The following is a 20,950-nucleotide window of genomic DNA, read 5'->3' as shown; positions in this document are numbered from 1 at the left end:
AAATGCATGTCTATCGATATCTATCTGCAGACACATCACCAAATATTTGTTGTACGTGTGTATGTCACGTTTATACTGAGTGTATGCCTTTGCTTCTTTTCTGGTCTGTGTCTGCTTGCTATCGCATGATCCGCCGCGCTTTGCGTCCTCATGTATTCTCATTCCTTTCCTGACCTTGCGACGTTTCGTTGCTCACGTCCTCTCACGTTCTGTGCTTTCGATTCTTTTCCCGGTTTCTTGTCGCAGGTCCAAGAACCTCCTCCGGCGCCCCAGAAGAAGGCGCTGCCGGCCCCCGACGAGAGGGCCCGCCCGAAGCGCGGAGGGAAAAAATATCGGTAAGCGGAGAGACGGAGGAGACACTCTGCTGCCGCCTGTCGCATTCGGCTTAACTCAATAAGGCTCCGCAGCTGAGTTGGATTCAACCGAGCCGACACTGCACTGCCGTCGCAAGCAGTGTGTTTCAGGAAGCACACGGATGGGTACAAATCCCCTACCTTCCCTGACGATTTGCGAGAGGCAGGCGCGTTGTTTGCTGTTCAGTAGCTGCTCACGCTGCCGATTGTGAGGGGGACGAGTTGTGAAGCCGTGCTTTGCTAGTCTCTCTTCTCCGCCTCGACAGATGTGTTTTTCCTGGTTTCCCCGTCTGCCTCTTCAGGCGGATGAAAGAGAAGTACGAACTCACGGAGGTGCACAAGCAGCTTAACCGCATGCAGTTCGGCGTCGAGGAAGACCAGAACGGCTTAAAAGGTGCGTGGCAGAGAGGCGCAAGACGAGACGGCGAGCGCCCGGCGTATACATACGCCGGCCGGAAAGTGCTCCTTTTTGGATTTGTGATGAAAGGGCCCGTTTACTTATCAAAACACATGCATAGAAGGATAACAAGTGAACGAGGCAGTGCGAAACGGGGTGGCGGGTTTGTCTCCTTTGTCAGCGTGCGAGTCTGTTCCGGCGGGAGCGCTTTGAGGCTGCTTTGTAACCCGTTGCGTGTGCATGTCGAACACTTTTTACCTTTCTCCATTTCTCTCTGTACACCCTCTTGAGGCGTCGCCACCTGATTCAGAGACGGCTGCCGTTCCTGTTCACAAGTGTGTCTTGTGTGGCCTATGGCGCCCTGGCTTTCGTGTGCTGCAGCTAAGGGGCTCGGGATGTTGGGGAAGAGTATAGCGAGCGGCCGTCTAAAGATTCAGGCAAAGCAACAGAAGAAGCTCCAACCGAGTAGGGAATCAAAAGAGTCCGCCTTTGTGCCTTCCGTGCCTCGTATCTCCGTTCCTTCTACGCGCGGGGATCGGTGCAGTGTCATTTCGCGTTTTTCCTCCTACCGTTTCACTACGCTGTGCGTTGACTGTGTCATGTAATGGTGCCTTGAGTCTCCCTTTCTCCTGTCGCTCTTTCTTTTTTTGTCCTGTTTGGATCCCGTGTTGAACCGAAACGAATCTGCATCTCTCTGAGAACATGGGGGTAGCTACACAACACGCGCGACTTACCGACGTCAAGAACACTTTTTCAGGCATGCAGGAGTGCCGCAAATATTCTCTGCGTCTATGCATTCACGTGCTGCTCCTCGTCAAATTACCTCCAGATGGTTTTTCGCATCTATGTACAAGCATGCAGATGTGTAGAAGCGCATGCGTGCATGTCTCTGACAATGTCTTTGTACGCTGTGTATGTTTCGTGACGTGGACGTCTTCGGTGGTGCATGCAGCTTTTTCCGTCTGGTCGCGGTTTTCAGGCCGTAAACGCCAGCAGCAGATGAATCGCGGCGCAGGTGCCAGAGCAGGCAATGAAACCGCGGGATGCGGATTCTCCTCTTCGCTCACCTTCACGCCGATTCAGGGGATCGAGTTATGTAACCCCGGCGCCGCAGGTGCTGCAAACCCGTCAGGTGGTGCTGGCAAGAAGCAAGAGAGTACTGCGAAGGTCAACTATTTTTCGTCTACTGGAAAGTTCACAAAGGTGAGGTGACCGCGGAAACAAAGGACGAGACTCTGGCAGCGCGGGAAGCGGAGAAGGCAAGCATCCGATGGTAGAGGCCGCGAACACCTGAGGCCGTAGCCACATTCTGCTTGAGCACGTGGTCCAAGGGGAGACGCCGAAACTTTCGAAAACAAATGGCCTTTGGTGTGTGAATGCTTTTCCTCTTTTTGCCTTCGTAGGTCGAGAAAGATCTCGCTTCCATGGTTCCCAAGGCGGTGTGATCCGTCTGCATTGATCTTCTCGTTCGCATTTCGTCTTTTTCTCACTCTGTGTCTCTGTGTCGCTTCCCTGGTTCCTCTCTCTCCGCTTTTACTCGGCCGGCTCTGGTCTTCTGACGCTTTTCTCTTGCTCCGTCGTGCACCCTCTCGTTCTTGGACCTGATACATATGTCTGACACGAATGTGGCCCAGCCGGCACGAAAAAGGGAAACGAAACGAATTTGTCACTGTTCTTGCGAAAACGAAGGGCACTCTGTCTTTTTCTCGTCGGGTTTCTCTTGCGTCATGGAAGGCAGCCTTATTTCCCCAACCTCCTGATTTTCCGGATGCGAAACACAAGTCGCAAGAATACTCGCGGGACGAAACGCCGTCTCTGGCGTGCCATCGCTTGTCTTCGGGTCTCGTCCTTTTCTTCGCTCCTCTCTATCTCGGAGCTCTCATCGGCCGCTAGCATGTTCTTTTCGTTCCTATTCGCTCTCTCACGTAGAGGTAGAAACCATGACTCTCGGGGTGAGCGCTGGGCACTGATTCGATGCATTTACGGCAACAGACAGTCACCGATTCACGGCTGTCTTGGCAACAGCGTACGCGATGTCCTGTGTGGACCTTTCTTTGGACCACACGTGGGTGATTTTCCATGACAAATTCCGTTGCGTACACAGTGTAGCTGAGAAGAACCCAAAGGCGCAGGCACACAGCCACAAGCAACAGGACACGAAAGTCAGGCGAGCAAGCTGGTGGAAGAATGTAGAACCGGCTCGTCTTCCGTGCAACCGAGACAACTGCTCCTTCCGCATAAAACTCGCATTCACATTTGTTTCTCTCCGACTTCCCTGAAGGGCAGGAACGACCAGTGGAGGGGGTTTTACAGGTCGTTTGCGTTCGGGAACGAGTGTCGCTCCTTCTGGACGGTGGAAGTTCTTTTAGTCTCTATTTGGTTTTTTGTGGCTCTGACCTGCTAGAGTGGTGCTGACCTCAAAGTGGCGATATTCCTGAGGGGTATCTGTTCGTCTGGGAAACGCAGGTGCCAACGGGAGAGCCTCGGCCTAGGAACCTAATCGCCAGGGGGTTTGTCACTGAACGAGATTATTTCCTGATACCGTAGCGAATAGGTCTGACACGACGGCCTACGCTTCGTTTCCACATATACGCATCCGACACAGGTGTGCGTGTGCTTTGAAGATAGAAAACCCAGCTGTTCAAACGGGAAACGAGCCTGGTGTGTAATGCGCATATGTCTCCTTACGGTCTCGCCTCACATGGACAGCGCCCCTAGAAGGTGTCGCTGAGCCACTTGAACCTCTCCGTTCTGTGGACGAGGAATGAATGCTGATATCCGCATGGGTAGGAGAGATGGACTCTCTGCCTGAGATACATCGCTGGAAGTGACTGTACGTCGGTGGGCAGCTGCGCTCCTGGCGCTCGTGGGCTGTCCCCTCGGCTCCTTTTGCAAACTTGGTTCGAAAAGTGCCATGTGGAAGTCGAACGAGCAAAGTAAACACCAGAAACCTCCGTCACATCCAGATTCCTCAAGAGACGCTGCCTGTTGATGCGTGCGTGCTTACTCGAAAGCGAGCACCGCCGGCAGCCCGTCAACTTTTGAAGGGGTTGCCGGGGTCAAGACGGGTCTCTCGCGGCCGAACGGTCGTCGCTGTCGGCTCGAGAGACGCATAACTTTGATGTTCGGCCTTTCGTCCCGTACGTCAGCCTCGGCTCCAGGTTCCCGCCATTGCCCAACTTTCCCGCTTTTTCCTGTGAATTGAAAACGCGCTGTCAATAAACAGATAAAACCACGAAAGCCCAAGATCCCTTCGTTGTGGGGAGTTTCGCAAAGGGGACACAAAGCCACAATCTTGAGCGTCGCTTGCAAACGTGATTTAGCGTCCGAGACATTCCTTTCCTCTGCGTGTTTCAGTCGCCTTTTCTCAGAATCCCTCTGTTCGGTCAGCATTCGTGTGGTGCTGAAGCGTGTTGTGCCCCCTATCTTTCTTTGCTGCTGCAGTTGCCCTCTCAGTTCGCTCCTGTTTGAGAGTCTCTGGAAGGACTCATGGCGCTCCACCTGCCGGCCGTCCTCTGTAGCGGATGCAGGATGGCACAGTCCAGAAGGCCCAGAAACGGCCACTCTCTGGTGTGTCTGTTTCTTGCTCTCAGTTTTTGCTTGCAAGACCCCGAAGGATCGTCAGTGGTTACAGAGGGAGAATCTTGGTTTGTCGCGAAACTGTGCAACTCCCTTGCTGCGCTCCCGCTCGCGGGTGTCACAGCAGCGCCACAGTCTCCCGTCGTGCCTGTGTATGACCGTCTATCCGTAGAAACTTCAGATACTGGTGATGGTCTTGACACATCTGCATTTCCGGAGGGCTTCGATAAGGAAAGCTCGTCCCGTGGAAAAAAACCTGACGGGGCTCTGGAGCAGACCGAGTCGACCGGGGACACCCTCCAGTCAACGGGTCTCAGTGGAAAAGCGGAGCCGTTGGACGTTCTTCGTCGTCGCAGCCGTCGGCGCACAACGGGCACACGTTCAATTGGCAGCTTGCCAACTGCCAAGCTGAACACCCAACAGAGGCTACAGAAACGGTGAGACCGCAAGGGGCTCTCGCGGAAGAACCTACGTGGCATAAAGCGCTCCCAAAGATTCCTGCAGGGTGCGGAAAAACGCACTGACTCCTCGGCAACTTGCAGACTCCCAGTCGTGTTGAGCGGTCGGTTGTCAGCAGGTGACGCAAGATTTGCAAAGCAGAGACAACGCAGCGCAGAGATGAAATTCTACCTAGGAATGGGCTAGACGGGTTTCGCTCAAAGCACTACAGAACCGGAAGGTGGTTGTTGCTTGTTTGTTCAGAAATAGCGCTTTGTGGGAGGCGCTCCAAATCGTGCTCGCTCTTGGCGTTGGCGTCCTCCTGGCGCCCGGTTTGTACATGGCCCTCAGGCCTCTCGTCGGTAAGTCAGAGTGTCACTGTTCCTCCAGGACCGCTGCCAGGGGAAGGTTCTGTCGTTGTTGGAACAAGTGTCCTTTCTGTGCCTGCAAGGGGAAATGGGCCACCCCATACCGAACTGCGCACATGCGCGTGGTGTATGGCGGCGTCACAGCCGTCCATTTGCCTCGTCCAGATTAGCGCATTTCTGTAGTAGATGAAGTTCGCGGCACCGGGAGAAGATTCGCTTGCACACATCTTCTCAAGTGATCTTTCAAGGACCGAGCTCCTTCAGCGTGTTCACGGAAAAAAGGAAAAGGGCAGTGTCGGTCCGTTTGGACTCACGGAATGGTTTGTGTTTCCGGGATGGTACGGCCTGACGGAAGTGTCGTGACGCGGCACGAGCCGTCGATATTCTTACACAGAACTTCACTGCGTTCGGGAACCAGCGAAGAGCGCCTATCGTTTGAGTTTTTACTTGATCTCAGTTCATGCACGTGTCGGGTTTCATCGGGGTACTGGGTGCCATGTGTGCTTCCAGTGTTACTAGGAGAACGGACGCTAGTTCGGTTCGGGTCTTTGCTGAGTCACTTCTGGCATCCGCTCGTCTTCGTCCTCATTTTGATCCGGTAGCTGTGTGTGAGGGTGCTTTTCCAGGCGACCCCTTTCTCGGCCCGAATCGCTTTCTGGTGCAGGAGACACTGCGAGACATTCAGTCGATCTTCGAGTGACCAGCCGCCGTGTCTCCTCGTCCTGAAGATACACGTGCCCTTGGAGGCCCCCATCAAGTAATCGCGGAAAGAGAGCAACTCGATAATGACACCAGGGTTGAGTCATTCTGCATCTCGCTACGCCGACTACCTCACTGCAAAGATGTGGGCCCTGTACAGGCTTATGGAATTTTTAGGAGTGCCACAGCGATCTATTCCGCCGCTCCGAGGGCTGGCGTCCCAGCGCAGCGTTCAGTGAAGTCTGCTTTTTTGAGATTCGCCTAGGAAGATACAAACCATTATTGGCTCACGCTGTGCAGGCTGGTTCACAGAAATAACTCGCCGTCCCCTGTCTAAAACGTCACGCTTTTTCAACTTTGCCTTCCTCAGCGGAGCGGCTCCAATTCGGCGTTTCACTGTGGCGGCGGGAACTGCTATGAAACATGCGGCCTTCCTTGGCCCTATGAAAGCGTCACAGAAAGGTTCGCGGACGCTAACTGATAGGAGATATCGTTTTCAAACACACAGCCTCTTCATTCTTGTGACATGTTGCTAGCTGCACAGTGCCACGTCATTAGGGGATAGGTTGCTCGGTTTTAGTAGACGTCTGGCCCTACGTAGACAGCGAAAGTACGTGCGATTCGCACGAGAAGTCAAGAAGTCGTTCAAGAGGGTCCACTTAGACTTTGGCGGATTTTCCTCCTCTTCCGCGTTTGGCCCATGCATTGGGCGCTTGCCCCCAGAGAACCCTCCCCTACACATATTAACCGACACCTCTGACTTACCTCTGCCCGCCGGTGGAGAAGGCTTCAAATTTCCTCTGCCTGCTCGCTATTCCAGCAGACAGTAAGGACGCACCATGAACACTTCCGTTGCTGCAGACGCAACACGATTCCGACTCAGAAGATTTCAATTCCAGGCTGATTCCCATCCTCTGTGGGCTTCTCCCACGTGGCCGACCACGCCAGTAGCGCCGGCTGTGGAGAACTCATCAGAGAAAGTGTGCGAGAGTGTTTGCAAACAAAACACAGAAAGGGTGTGGGACAGCAGTCGGGCAGTGCGTATGTTGCGGCGGCCTGTGCATCGTTCTGGGAACATCCTCGTAGAATCGGTTTCATATAGCTCCGATGCGCGACTTTTCCCTATCGCTGAAACCTAGGGCCGTGCCGGGGTTCTTCAAGCACACGCTGACCACATGGCTCCGTGCCATACTTTCCTTTCGTCTCCTGGCATGGTTTCAGTTCCGTCGGCTGGGCTTTCCCCGACTGCACTGAGTGGACACCGGAGGGGTCCTCGTGCACAGGCTGCATGGACCTCTTATTCAGCCCCGCGATCTCCACGCGGCGATCTCTTACTAAAAGGTTTTCACACCGGTCTTCGCAGGCGTGGTTCCCAGCCTCGTTGCTGGACCTCCCACATATGGGACCACATTTGCTTCTGTCCCCTTCAGTTCACTGCTCTGTTCGTGCGAAACTATCGTTTTGTCCCCACCTCCATTCCGCACGCGCACATTGCGCCTCCTCGCCGGGAAAGTGTCTCCGGAGGCGCGCGTCGACTTCTTCGGCCAGTCAAAAGACGGTGAAAAGGGAAAAACGATGAGCGTGCTGCTCCTCGTCAAATTACCTCCAGATGGTTTTTCGCATCAGGCGTGTACAAGCATGCAGATGTCTTGAGGCACATGCGTGCGTGTCTCTGGCGAATGACGTTGTACGCTGTGTATGTTTCTTGGCGTGGACGTCTTCGGTGGTGCATGCAGCTTTTCCGTCTGGTCGCGGTTTTCAGGCCGTAAACGCCAGCAGCAGATGAATCGCGGCGCAGGTGCCAGAGCAGGCAATGAAACCGCGGGATGCGGATTCTCCTCTTCGCTCACCTTCACGCCGATTCAGGGGATCGAGTTATGTAACCCCGGCGCCGCAGGTGCTGCAAACCCGTCAGGTGGTGCTGGCAAGAAGCAAGAGAGTACTGCGAAGGTCAACTATTTTTCGTCTACTGGAAAGTTCACAAAGGTGAGGTGACCGCGGAAACAAAGGACGAGACTCTGGCAGCGCGGGAAGCGGAGAAGGCAAGCATCCGATGGTAGAGGCCGCGAACACCTGAGGCCGTAGCCACATTCTGCTTGAGCGCGTGGTCCAAGGGGAGACGCCGAAACTTTCGAAAACAAATGGCCTTTGGTGTGTGAATGCTTTTCCTCTTTTTGCCTTCGTAGGTCGAGAAAGATCTCGCTTCCATGGTTCCCAAGGCGGTGTGATCCGTCTGCATTGATCTTCTCGTTCGCATTTCGTCTTTTTCTCACTCTGTGTCTCTGTGTCGCTTCCCTGGTTCCTCTCTCTCCGCTTTTACTCGGCCGGCTCTGGTCTTCTGACGCTTTTCTCTTGCTCCGTCGTGCACCCTCTCGTTCTTGGACCTGATACATATGTCTGACACGAATGTGGCCCAGCCGGCACGAAAAAGGGAAACGAAACGAATTTGTCACTGTTCTTGCGAAAACGAAGGGCGCTCTGTCTTTTTCTCGTCGGGTTTCTCTTGCGTCATGGAAGGCAGCCTTATTTCCCCAACCTCCTGATTTTCCGGATGCGAAACACAAGTCGCAAGAATACTCGCGAGACGAAACGCCGTCTCTGGCGTGCCATCGCTTGTCTTCGGGTCCCGTCCTTTTCTTCGCTCCTCTCTATCTCGGAGCTCTCATCGGCCGCTGGCATGTTCTTTTCGTTCCTATTCGCTCTTTCACGTAGAGATAGAAACCATGACTCTCGGGGTGAGCGCTGGGCACTGATTCGATGCATTTACGGCAACAGACAGTCACCGATTCACGGCTGTCTTGGCAACAGCGTACGCGATGTCCTGTGTGGACCTTTCTTTGGACCACACGTGGGTGATTTTCCATGACAAATTCCGTTGCGTACACAGTGTAGCTGAGAAGAACCCAAAGGCACAGGCACACAGCCACAAGCAACAGGACACGAAAGTCAGGCGAGCAAGCTGGTGGAAGAATGTAGAACCGGCTCGTCTTCCGTGCAACCGAGACAACTGCTCCTTCCGCATAAAACTCGCATTCACATTGTTTCTCTCCGACTTCCCTGAAGGGCAGGAACGACCAGTGGAGGGAGTTTTACAGGTCGTTTGCGTTCGGGAACGAGTGTCGCTCCTTCTGGACGGTGGAAGTTCTTTTAGTCTCTATTTGGTTTTTTGTGGCTCTGACCTGCTAGAGTGGTGCTGACCTCAAAGTGGCGATATTCCTGAGGGGTATCTGTTCGTCTGGGAAACGCAGGTGCCAACGGGAGAGCCTCGGCCTAGGAACCTAATCGCCAGGGGGTTTGTCACTGAACGAGATTATTGCCTGATACCGTAGCGAATAGGTCTGACACGACGGCCTACGCTTCGTTTCCACATATACGCATCCGACACAGGTGTGCGTGTGCTTTGAAGATAGAAAACCCAGCTGTTCAAAAGGGAAACGAGCCTGGTGTGTAATGCGCATATGTCTCCTTACGGTCTCGCCTCACATGGACAGCGCCCCTAGAAGGTGTCGCTGAGCCACTTGAACCTCTCCGTTCTGTGGACGAGGAATGAATGCTGATATCTGCATGGGTAGGAGAGATGGACTCTCTGCCTGAGATACATCGCTGGAAGTGACTGTACGTCGGTGGGCAGCTGCGCTCCTGGCGCCCGTGGGCTGTCCCCTCGGCTCTTTTTGCAAACTTGGTTCGGAAAGTGCCATGTGGAAGTCGAACGAGCAAAGTAAACACCAGAAACCTCCGTCACATCCAGATTCCTCAAGAGACGCTGCCTGTTGATGCGTGCGTGCTTACTCGAAAGCGAGCACCGCCGGCAGCCCGTCAACTTTTGAAGGGGTTGCCGGGGTCAAGACGGGTCTCTCCCGGCCGAACGGTCGTCGCTGTCGGCTCGAGAGACGCATAGCTTCGATGCTCGGCCTTTCGTCCCGTACGTCAGCCTCGGCTCCAGGTTCCCGCCATTGCCCAGCTTTCCCGCTTTTTCCTGTGAATTGAAAACGCGCTGTCAATAAACAGATAAAACCACGAAAGCCCAAGATCCCTTCGTTGTGGGGAATTTCGCATCGGGACACAAAGCCGGAGTCCTGGGCGCCGCTTGCAAACGCGATTTCGCGTCAGGGGCATTCCTTTCCCCTGCGTGTTTCAGTCACCTTTTCTCAAAATCCCTCTGTTCTGTCAGCATTCGTGTGGCGTTGGATCGTGTTCGGCCCCGTATCTTTTTTTTGATGCTGTTTTCGCCCTTCAGTTCACACCTGTTTGAGAGTCTCTAGAAGGACTCATGGCGCTCCACCTGCCGGCCGTCCTCTCTAGCGGATGCAGGATGGCCCAGTCCGGAAGACCCAGAAACGGCCACTCTCTGGTGTGTCTGTTTCTTGCTCTCAGTTTTTGCTTGCAAGACCCCGAAGGATCGTCAGTGGCTACAGAGGGAGAATCTTGGTTTGTCGAGAAACTGTGCAACTCCCTTGCTGCGCTCCCGCTCGCGGGTGTCACAGCAGCGCCACAGTCTCCCGTCGTGCCTGTGTATGACCGTCTATCCGTAGAAACTTCAGATACTGGTGATGGTCTTGACACATCTGCATTTCCGGAGGGCTTCGATAAGGAAAGCTCGTCCCGTGGAAAAAAACCTGACGGGGCTCTGGAGCAGACCGAGTCGACCGGGGACTCCCTCCAGTCAACGGGTCTCAGTGGAAAAGCGGAGCCGTTGGACGTTCTTCGTCGTCGCAGCCGTCGGCGCACAACGGGCACACGTTCAATTGGCAGCTTGCCAACTGCCAAGCTGAACACCCAACACAGGGCACCGAAACGGTGAGACCGCAAGGGGCTCTCGCGGAAGAACCTACGTGGCATAAAGCGCTCCCAAAGATTCCTGCAGGGTGCGGAAAAACGCACTGACTCCTCGGCAACTTGCAGACTCCCAGTCGTGTTGAGCGGTCGGTTGTCAGCAGGTGACGCAAGATTTGCAAAGCAGAGACAACGCAGCGCAGAGATGAAATTCTACCTAGGAATGGGCTAGACGGGTTTCGCTCAGAGCACTACAGAACCGGAAGGTGGTTGTTGCTTGTTTGTTCAGAAATAGCGCTTTGTGGGAGGCGCTCCAAATCGTGCTCGCTCTTGGCGTTGGCGTCCTCCTGGCGCCCGGTTTGTACATGGCCCTCAGGCCTCTCGTCGGTAAGTCAGAGTGTCACTGTTCCTCCAGGACCGCTGCCAGGGGAAGGTTCTGTCGTTGTTGGAACAAGTGTCCTTTCTGTGCCTGCAAGGGGAAATGGGCCACCCCATACCGAACTGCGCACATGCGCGTGGTGTATGGCGGCGTCACAGCCGTCCATTTGCCTCGTCCAGATTAGCGCATTTCTATAGTAGATGAAGTTCGCGGCACCGGGAGAAGATTCGCTTGCACACATCTTCTCAAGTGATCTTTCAAGGACCGAGCTCCTTCAGCGTGTTCACAGAAAAAAGGAAAAGGGCAGTGTCTGTCCGTTTGGACTCACGGAATGGTTTGTGTTTCCGGGGTGGTACGGCCTGACGGAAGTGTCGTGACGCGGCACGAGCCGTCGATATTCTTACACAGAACTTCACTGCGTTCGGGAACCAGCGAAGAGCGCCTATCGTTTGAGTTTTTACTTGATCTCAGTTCATGCACGTGTCGGGTTTCATCGGGGTACTGGGTGCCATGTGTGCTTCCAGTGTTACTAGGAGAACGGACGCTAGTTCGGTTCGGGTCTTTGCTGAGTCACTTCTGGCATCCGCTCGTCTTCGTCCTCATTTTGATCCGGTAGCTGTGTGTGAGGGTGCTTTTCCAGGCGACCCCTTTCTCGGCCCGAATCGCTTTCTGGTACGGGAGACACTGCGAGACATTCAGTCGATCTTCGTGTGACCAGCCGCCGTGTCTCCTCGTCCTGAAGATACACGTGCCCTTGGAGGCCCCCATCAAGTAATCGCGGAAAGAGAGCAACTCGATAATGACACCAGGGTTGAGTCATTCTGCATCTCGCTACGCCGACTACCTCACTGCAAAGATGTGGGACCTGTACAGGCTTACGGAATTTTTAGGAGTGCCACAGCGATCTATTCCGCCGCTCCGAGGGCTGGCGTCCCAGCGCAGCGTTCAGTGAAGTCTGCTTTTTTGAGATTCGCCTAGGAAGATACAAACCATTATTGGCTCACGCTGTGCGGGCTGGTTCACAAAAGTAACTCGCCGTCCCCTGTCTAAAACGTCAGGCTTTTTCAACTTTGCCTTCCTCAGCGGAGCGGCTCCAATTCGGCGTTTCACTGTGGCGGCGGGAACTGCTATGAAACATGCGGCCGTCCTTGGCCCTATGAAAGCGTCACAGAAAGGTTCGCGGACGCTAACTGATAGGAGATATCGTTTTCAAACACACAGCCTCTTCATTCTTGTGACATGTTGCTAGCTGCACAGTGCCACGTCATTAGGGGATAGGTTGCTCGGTTTTAGTAGACGTCTGGCCCTACGTAGACAGCGAAAGTACGTGCGATTCGCACGAGAAGTCAAGAAGTCGTTCAAGAGGGTCCACTTAGACTTTGGCGGATTTTCCTCCTCTTCCGCGTTTGGCCCATGCATTGGGCGTTTGCCCCCAGAGAACCCTCCCCTAAACACATTAACCGACACCTCTGACTTACCTCTGCCCGCCGGTGGAGAAGGCTTCAAATTTCCTCTGCCTGCTCGCTATTCCAGCAGATAGTAAGGACGCACTATGAACACTTCCGTTGCTGCAGACGCAACACGATTCCGACTCAGAAGATTTCAATTCCAGGCTGATTCCCATCCTCTGTGGGCTTCTCCCACGTGGCCGACCACGCCAGTAGCGCCGGCTGTGGAGAACCCATCAGAGAAAGTGTGCGAGAATGTTTGCAAACAAAACACAGAAAGGGTGTGGGACAGCAGTCGGGCAGTGCGTATGTTGCGGCGGCCTGTGCATCGTTCTGGGAACATCCTCGTAGAATCGGTTTCATATAGCTCAGATGCGCGACTTTTCCCTATCGCTGAAACCTAGGGCCGTGCCGGGGTTCTTCAAGCACACGCTGACCACATGGCTCCGTGCCATACTTTCCTTTCGTCTCCTGGCATGGTTTCAGTTCCGTCGGCTGGGCTTTCCCCGACTGCACTGAGTCGACACCGGAGTGGTCCTCGTGCACAGGCTGCATGGACCTCTTATTCCGCCCCGCGATCTCCACGCGGCGATCTCTTACTAAAAGGTTTTCACACCGGTCTTCGCAGGCGTGGTTCCCAGCCTCGTTGCTGGACCTCCCACATATGGGACCACATTTGCTTCTGTCCCCTTCAGTTCACTGCTCTGTTCGTGCGAAACTATCGTTTCGTCCCCACCTCCATTCCGCACGCGCACATTGCGCCTCCTCGCCGGGAAAGTGTCTCCGGAGGCGCGCGTCGACTTCTTCGGCCAGTCAAAAGACGGTGAAAAGGGAAAAACGATGAGCGTGCTGCTCCTCGTCAAATTACCTCCAGATGGTTTTTCGCATCAGGCGTGTACAAGCATGCAGATGTCTTGAGGCACACGCGTGCGTGTCTCTGGCGAATGACGTTGTACGCTGTGTATGTTTCTTGGCGTGGACGTCTTCGGTGGTGCATGCAGCTTTTCCGTCTGGTCGCGGTTTTCAGGCCGTAAACGCCAGCAGCAGATGAATCGCGGCGCAGGTGCCAGAGCAGGCAATGAAACCGCGGGATGCGGATTCTCCTCTTCGCTCACCTTCACGCCGATTCAGGGGATCGAGTTATGTAACCCCGGCGCCGCAGGTGCTGCAAACCCGTCAGGTGGTGCTGGCAAGAAGCAAGAGAGTACTGCGAAGGTCAACTATTTTTCGTCTACTGGAAAGTTCACAAAGGTGAGGTGACCGCGGAAACAAAGGACGAGACTCTGGCAGCGCGGGAAGCGGAGAAGGCAAGCATCCGATGGTAGAGGCCGCGAACACCTGAGGCCGTAGCCACATTCTGCTTGAGCGCGTGGTCCAAGGGGAGACGCCGAAACTTTCGAAAACAAATGGCCTTTGGTGTGTGAATGCTTTTCCTCTTTTTGCCTTCGTAGGTCGAGAAAGATCTCGCTTCCATGGTTCCCAAGGCGGTGTGATCCGTCTGCATTGATCTTCTCGTTCGCATTTCGTCTTTTTCTCACTCTGTGTCTCTGTGTCACTTCCCTGGTTCCTCTCTCTCTGCTTTTACTCGGCCGGCTCTGGTCTTCTGACGCTTTTCTCTTGCTCCGTCGTGCACCCTCTCGTTCTTGGACCTGATACATATGTCTGACACGAATGTGGCCCAGCCGGCACGAAAAAGGGAAACGAAACGAATTTGTCACTGTTCTTGCGAAAACGAAGGGCGCTCTGTCTTTTTCTCGTCGGGTTTCTCTTGCGTCATGGAAGGCAGCCTTATTTCCCCAACCTCCTGATTTTCCGGATGCGAAACACAAGTCGCAAGAATACTCGCGGGACGAAACGCCGTCTCTGGCGTGCCGTCGCTTGTCTTCGGGTCCCGTCCTTTTCTTCGCTCCTCTCTATCTCGGAGCTCTCATCGGCCGCTGGCATGTTCTTTTCGTTCCTATTCGCTCTTTCACGTAGAGATAGAAACCATGACTCTCGGGGTGAGCGCTGGGCACTGATTCGATGAATTTACGGCAACAGGCAGTCACCGATTCACGGCTGTCTTGGCAACAGCGTACGCGATGTCCTGTGTGGACCTTTCTTTGGACCACACGTGGGTGATTTTCCATGACAAATTCCGTTGCGTACACAGTGTAGCTGAGAAGAACCCAAAGGCACAGGCACACAGCCACAAGCAACAGGACACGAAAGTCAGGCGAGCAAGCTGGTGGAAGAATGTAGAACCGGCTCGTCTTCCGTGCAACCGAGACAACTGCTCCTTCCGCATAAAACTCGCATTCACATTGTTTCTCTCCGACTTCCCTAAAGGGCAGGAACGACCAGTGGAGGGGGTTTTACAGGTCGTTTGCGTTCGGGAACGAGTGTCGCTCCTTCTGGACGGTGGAAGTTCTTTTAGTCTCTATTTGGTTTTTTGTGGCTCTGACCTGCTAGAGTGGTGCTGACCTCAAAGTGGCGATATTCCTGAGGGGTATCTGTTCGTCTGGGAAACGCAGGTGCCAACGGGAGAGCCTCGGCCTAGGAACCTAATCGCCAGGGGGTTTGTCACTGAACGAGATTATTGCCTGATACCGTAGCGAATAGGTCTGACACGACGGCCTACGCTTCGTTTCCACATATACGCATCCGACACAGGTGTGCGTGTGCTTTGAAGATAGAAAACCCAGCTGTTCAAAAGGGAAACGAGCCTGGTGTGTAATGCGCATATGTCTCCTTACGGTCACGCCCCACATGAACAGTGCCCCTAGAAGGTGTCGCTGAGCCACTTGAACCTCTCTGTTCTGTGGACGAGGAATGAATGCTGATATCTGCATGGGTAGGAGAGATGGACTCTCTGCCTGAGATACATCGCTGGAAGTGACTGTACGTCGGTGGGCAGCTGCGCTCCTGGCGCTCGTGGGCTGTCCCCTCGGCTCTTTTTGCAAACTTGGTTCGGAAAGTGCCATGTGGAAGTCGAACGAGCAAAGTAAACACCAGAAACCTCCGTCACATCCAGATTCCTCAAGAGACGCTGCCTGTTGATGCGTGCGTGCTTACTCGAAAGCGAGCACCGCCGGCAGCCCGTCAACTTTTGAAGGGGTTGCCGGGGTCAAGACGGGTCTCTCCCGGCCGAACGGTCGTCGCTGTCGGCTCAAGAGACGCATAACTATGATGTTCGGCCTTTCGTCCCGTACGTCATCCTCGGCTCCAGGTTCCCGCCATTGCCCAACTTTCCCGCTTTTTCCTGTGAATTGAAAACGCGCTGTCAATAAACAGATAAAACCACGAAAGCCCAAGATCCCTTCGTTGTGGGGAGTTTCGCAAAGGGGACACAAAGCCACAATCTTGAGCGTCGCTTGCAAACGTGATTTAGCGTCCGAGACATTCCTTTCCTCTGCGTGTTTCAGTCGCCTTTTCTCAGAATCCCTCTGTTCGGTCAGCATTCGTGTGGTGCTGAAGCGTGTTGTGCCCCCTATCTTTCTTTGCTGCTGCAGTTGCCCTCTCAGTTCGCTCCTGTTTGAGAGTCTCTAGAAGGACTCATGGCGCTCCACCTGCCGGCCGTCCTCTGTAGCGGATGCAGGATGGCACAGTCCAGAAGGCCCAGAAACGGCCACTCTCTGGTGTGTCTGTTTCTTGCTCTCAGTTTTTGCTTGCAAGACCCCGAAGGATCGTCAGTGGCTACAGAGGGAGAATCTTGGTTTGTCGAGAAACTGTGCAACTCCCTTGCTGCGCTCCCGCTCGCGGGTGTCACAGCAGCGCCACAGTCTCCCGTCGTGCCTGTGTATGACCGTCTATCCGTAGAAACTTCAGATACTGGTGATGGTCTTGACACATCTGCATTTCCGGAGGGCTTCGATAAGGAAAGCTCGTCCCGTGGAAAAAAACCTGACGGGGCTCTGGAGCAGACCGAGTCGACCGGGGACACCCTCCAGTCAACGGGTCTCAGTGGAAAAGCGGAGCCGTTGGACGTTCTTCGTCGTCGCAGCCGTCGGCGCACAACGGGCACACGTTCAATTGGCAGCTTGCCAACTGCCAAGCTGAACACCCAACAGAGGCTACAGAAACGGTGAGACAGCAAGGGGCTCTCGCGGAAGAACCTACGTGGCATAAAGCGCTCCCAAAGATTCCTGCAGGGTGCGGAAAAACGCACTGACTCCTCGGCAACTTGCAGACTCCCAGTCGTGTTGAGCGGTCGGTTGTCAGCAGGTGACGCAAGATTTGCAAAGCAGAGACAACGCAGCGCAGAGATGAAATTCTACCTAGAAATGGGCTAGACGGGTTTCGCTCAGAGCACTACAGAACCGGAAGGTGGTTGTTGCTTGTTTGTTCAGAAATCGCGCTTTGTGGGAGGCGCTCAAAATCGTGCTGGCTCTTGGCGTCTTCGTGGCGCCGGGTGTGTACCTGGCCCTCGAGACTCCCCTCGGTAAGTCAGAGTGTCACTGTTCCTCCAGGACCGCTGCCAGGGGAAGGTTCTGTCGTTGTTGGAACAAGTGTCCTTTCTGTGCCTGCAAGGGGAAATGGGCCACCCCATACCGAACTGCGCACATGCGCGTGGTGTATGGCGGCGTCACAGCCGTCCATTTGCCTCGTCCAGATTAGCGCATTTCTATAGTAGATGAAGTTCGCGGCACCGGGAGAAGATTCGCTTGCACACATCTTCTCAAGTGATCTTTCAAGGACCGAGCTCCTTCAGCGTGTTCACAGAAAAAAGGAAAAGGGCAGTGTCTGTCCGTTTGGACTCACGGAATGGTTTGTGTTTCCGGGGTGGTACGGCCTGACGGAAGTGTCGTGACGCGGCACGAGCCGTCGATATTCTTACACAGAACTTCACTGCGTTCGGGAACCAGCGAAGAGCGCCTATCGTTTGAGTTTTTACTTGATCTCAGTTCATGCACGTGTCGGGTTTCATCGGGGTACTGGGTGCCATGTGTGCTTCCAGTGTTACTAGGAGAACGGACGCTAGTTCGGTTCGGGTCTTTGCTGAGTCACTTCTGGCATCCGCTCGTCTTCGTCCTCATTTTGATCCGGTAGCTGTGTGTGAGGGTGCTTTTCCAGGCGACCCCTTTCTCGGCCCGAATGGCTTTCTGGTGCAGGAGACACTGCGAAACATTCAGTCGATCTTCGTGTGACCAGCCGCCGTGTCTCCTCGTCCTGAAGATACACGTGCCCTTGGAGGCCCCCATCAAGTAATCGCGGAAAGAGAGCAACTCGATAATGACACCAGGGTTGAGTCATTCTGCATCTCGCTACGCCGACTACCTCACTGCAAAGATGTGGGCCCTGTACAGGCTTATGGAATTTTTAGGAGTGCCACAGCGATCTATTCCGCCGCTCCGAGGGCTGGCGTCCCAGCGCAGCGTTCAGTGAAGTCTGCTTTTTTGAGATTCGCCTAGGAAGATACAAACCATTATTGGCTCACGCTGTGCAGGCTGGTTCACAGAAATAACTCGCCGTCCCCTGTCTAAAACGTCAGGCTTTTTCAACTTTGCCTTCCTCAGCGGAGCGGCTCCAATTCGGCGTTTCACTGTGGCGGCGGGAACTGCTATGAAACATGCGGCCGTCCTTGGCCCTATGAAAGCGTCACAGAAAGGTTCGCGGACGCTAACTGATAGGAGATATCGTTTTCAAACACACAGCCTCTTCATTCTTGTGACATGTTGCTAGCTGCACAGTGCCACGTCATTAGGGGATAGGTTGCTCGGTTTTAGTAGACGTCTGGCCCTACGTAGACAGCGAAAGTACGTGCGATTCGCACGAGAAGTCAAGAAGTCGTTCAAGAGGGTCCACTTAGACTTTGGCGGATTTTCCTCCTCTTCCGCGTTTGGCCCATGCATTGGGCGCTTGCCCCCGGAGAACCCTCCCCTAAACACATTAACCGACACCTCTGACTTACCTCTGCCCGCCGGTGGAGAAGGCTTCAAATTTCCTCTGCCTGCTCGCTATTCCAGCAGATAGTAAGGACGCACTATGAACACTTCCGTTGCTGCAGACGCAACACGATTCCGACTCAGAAGATTTCAATTCCAGGCTGATTCCCATCCTCTGTGGGCTTCTCCCACGTGGCCGACCACGCCAGTAGCGCCGGCTGTGGAGAACCCATCAGAGAAAGTGTGCGAGAATGTTTGCAAACAAAACACAGAAAGGGTGTGGGACAGCAGTCGGGCAGTGCGTATGTTGCGGCGGCCTGTGCATCGTTCTGGGAACATCCTCGTAGAATCGGTTTCATATAGCTCCGATGCGCGACTTTTCCCTATCGCTGAAACCTAGGGCCGTGCCGGGGTTCTTCAAGCACACGCTGACCACATGGCTCCGTGTCATACTTTCCTTTCGTCTCCTGGCATGGTTTCAGTTCCGTCGGCTGGGCTTTCCCCGACTGCGCTGAGTCGACACCGGAGTGGTCCTCGTGCACAGGCTGCATGGACCTCTTATTCCGCCCCGCGATCTCCACGCGGCGATCTCTTACTAAAAGGTTTTCACACCGGTCTTCGCAGGCGTGGTTCCCAGCCTCGTTGCTGGACCTCCCACATATGGGACCACATTTGCTTCTGTCCCCTTCAGTTCACTGCTCTGTTCGTGCGAAATTATCGTTTCGTCCCCACCTCCATTCCGCACGCGCACATTGCGCCTCCTCGCCGGGAAAGTGTCTCCGGAGGCGCGCGTCGACTTCTTCGGCCAGTCAAAAGACGGTGAAAAGGGAAAAACGATGAGCGTGCTGCTCCTCGTCAAATTACCTCCAGATGGTTTTCCGCATCAGGCGTGTACAAGCATGCAGATGCCTTGAGGCACATGCGTGCGTGTCTCTGGCGAATGACGTTGTACGCTGTGTATGTTTCTTGGCGTGGACGTCTTCGGTGGTGCATGCAGCTTTTCCGTCTGGTTGCGGTTTTCAGGCCGTAAACGCCAGCAGCAGATGAATCGCGGCGCAGGTGCCAGAGCAGGCAATGAAACCGCGGGATGCGGATTCTCCTCTTCGCTCACCTTCACGCCGATTCAGGGGATCGAGTTATGTAACCCCGGCGCCGCAGGTGCTGCAAACCCGTCAGGTGGTGCTGGCAAGAAGCAAGAGAGTACTGCGAAGGTCAACTATTTTTCGTCTACTGGAAAGTTCACAAAGGTGAGGTGACCGCGGAAACAAAGGACGAGACTCTGGCAGCGCGGGAAGCGGAGAAGGCAAGCATCCGATGGTAGAGGCCGCGAACACCTGAGGCCGTAGCCACATTCTGCTTGAGCGCGTGGTCCAAGGGGAGACGCCGAAACTTTCGAAAACAAATGGCCTTTGGTGTGTGAATGCTTTTCCTCTTTTTGCCTTCGTAGGTCGAGAAAGATCTCGCTTCCATGGTTCCCAAGGCGGTGTGATCCGTCTGCATTGATCTCCTCGTTCGCATTTCGTCTTTTTCTCACTCTGTGTCTCTGTGTCGCTTCCCTGGTTCCTCTCTCTCTGCTTTTACTCGGCCGGCTCTGGTCTTCTGACGCTTTTCTCTTGCTCCGTCGTGCACCCTCTCGTTCTTGGACCTGATACATATGTCTGACACGAATGTGGCCCAGCCGGCACGAAAAAGGGAAACGAAACGAATTTGTCACTGTTCTTGCGAAAACGAAGGGCACTCTGTCTTTTTCTCGTCGGGTTTCTCTTGCGTCATGGAAGGCAGCCTTATTTCCCCAACCTCCTGATTTTCCGGATGCGAAACACAAGTCGCAAGAATACTCGCGGGACGAAACGCCGTCTCTGGCGTGCCATCGCTTGTCTTCGGGTCCCGTCCCTTTCTTCGCTCCTCTCTATCTCGGAGCTCTCATCGGCCGCTAGCATGTTCTTTTCGTTCCTATTCGCTCTCTCACGTAGAGATAGAAACCATGACTCTCGGGGTGAGCGCTGGGCACTGATTCGATGCATTTACGGCAACAGACAGTCACCGATTCACGGCTGTCTTGGCAACAGCGTACGCGATGTCCTGTGTGGACCTTTCTTTGGACCACACGTGGGTGATTTTCCATGACAAATTCCGTTGCGTACACAGTGTAGCTGAGAGGAACCCAAAGGCACAGGCACACAGCCACAAGAAACAGGACACGAAAGTCAGGCGAGCAAGCTGGTGGAAGAATGTAGAACCGGCTCGTCTTCCGTGCAACCGAGACAACTGCTCCTTCCGCATAAAACTCGCGTTCACATTTGTTTCTCTCCGACTTCCCTAAAGGGCAGGAACGACCAGTGGAGGGGGTTTTACAGGTCGTTTGCGTTCGGGAACGAGTGTCGCTCCTTCTGGACGGTGGAAGTTCTTTTAGTCTCTATTTGGTTTTTTGTGGCTCTGACCTGCTAGAGTGGTGCTGACCTCAAAGTGGCGATATTCCTGAGGGGTATCTGTTCGTCTGGGAAACGCAGGTGCCAACGGGAGAGCCTCGGCCTAGGAACCTAATCGCCAGGGGGTTTGTCACTGAACGGGGTTATTTCCTGATACCGTAGCGAATAGGTCTGACACGACGGCCTACGCTTCGTTTCCACATATACGCATCCGACACAGGTG

General features: G+C 54.3%; 1 protein-coding gene across 1 annotated transcript in view; it reads left to right on the top strand.

Moving 5' to 3' along the window:
* NCLIV_018700 (SnoRNA binding domain, related) overlaps positions 1 to 20,950 on the top strand; it is a gene marked incomplete at both ends in the record, with an annotated part of 29,985 nt that overhangs the window by 4,342 nt on the left and 4,693 nt on the right. Inside the window, 19 exons of the mRNA XM_003882063.1 lie at positions 247 to 335; positions 656 to 747; positions 1,132 to 1,215; positions 1,730 to 1,953; positions 3,661 to 3,686; positions 4,344 to 4,766; positions 5,032 to 5,133; positions 6,205 to 6,296; positions 7,597 to 7,820; positions 9,407 to 9,552; positions 10,209 to 10,631; positions 10,897 to 10,994; positions 12,045 to 12,161; positions 13,462 to 13,685; positions 15,272 to 15,417; positions 16,075 to 16,497; positions 16,763 to 16,854; positions 17,905 to 18,021; positions 19,322 to 19,545. Coding sequence (XP_003882112.1) covers positions 247 to 335; positions 656 to 747; positions 1,132 to 1,215; positions 1,730 to 1,953; positions 3,661 to 3,686; positions 4,344 to 4,766; positions 5,032 to 5,133; positions 6,205 to 6,296; positions 7,597 to 7,820; positions 9,407 to 9,552; positions 10,209 to 10,631; positions 10,897 to 10,994; positions 12,045 to 12,161; positions 13,462 to 13,685; positions 15,272 to 15,417; positions 16,075 to 16,497; positions 16,763 to 16,854; positions 17,905 to 18,021; positions 19,322 to 19,545 — 3,366 coding nt within the window. The remainder of the gene's footprint in view (positions 1 to 246; positions 336 to 655; positions 748 to 1,131; positions 1,216 to 1,729; positions 1,954 to 3,660; positions 3,687 to 4,343; positions 4,767 to 5,031; positions 5,134 to 6,204; positions 6,297 to 7,596; positions 7,821 to 9,406; positions 9,553 to 10,208; positions 10,632 to 10,896; positions 10,995 to 12,044; positions 12,162 to 13,461; positions 13,686 to 15,271; positions 15,418 to 16,074; positions 16,498 to 16,762; positions 16,855 to 17,904; positions 18,022 to 19,321; positions 19,546 to 20,950) is intronic.

Source organism: Neospora caninum, chromosome VI (genome assembly GCF_000208865.1).
Source record: "Neospora caninum Liverpool complete genome, chromosome VI".
Classification (NCBI taxonomy): domain Eukaryota; phylum Apicomplexa; class Conoidasida; order Eucoccidiorida; family Sarcocystidae; genus Neospora; species Neospora caninum.
Note: the sequence above shows the minus strand (reverse complement) of the source record. Positions and strands in the feature narration are given on the sequence as shown.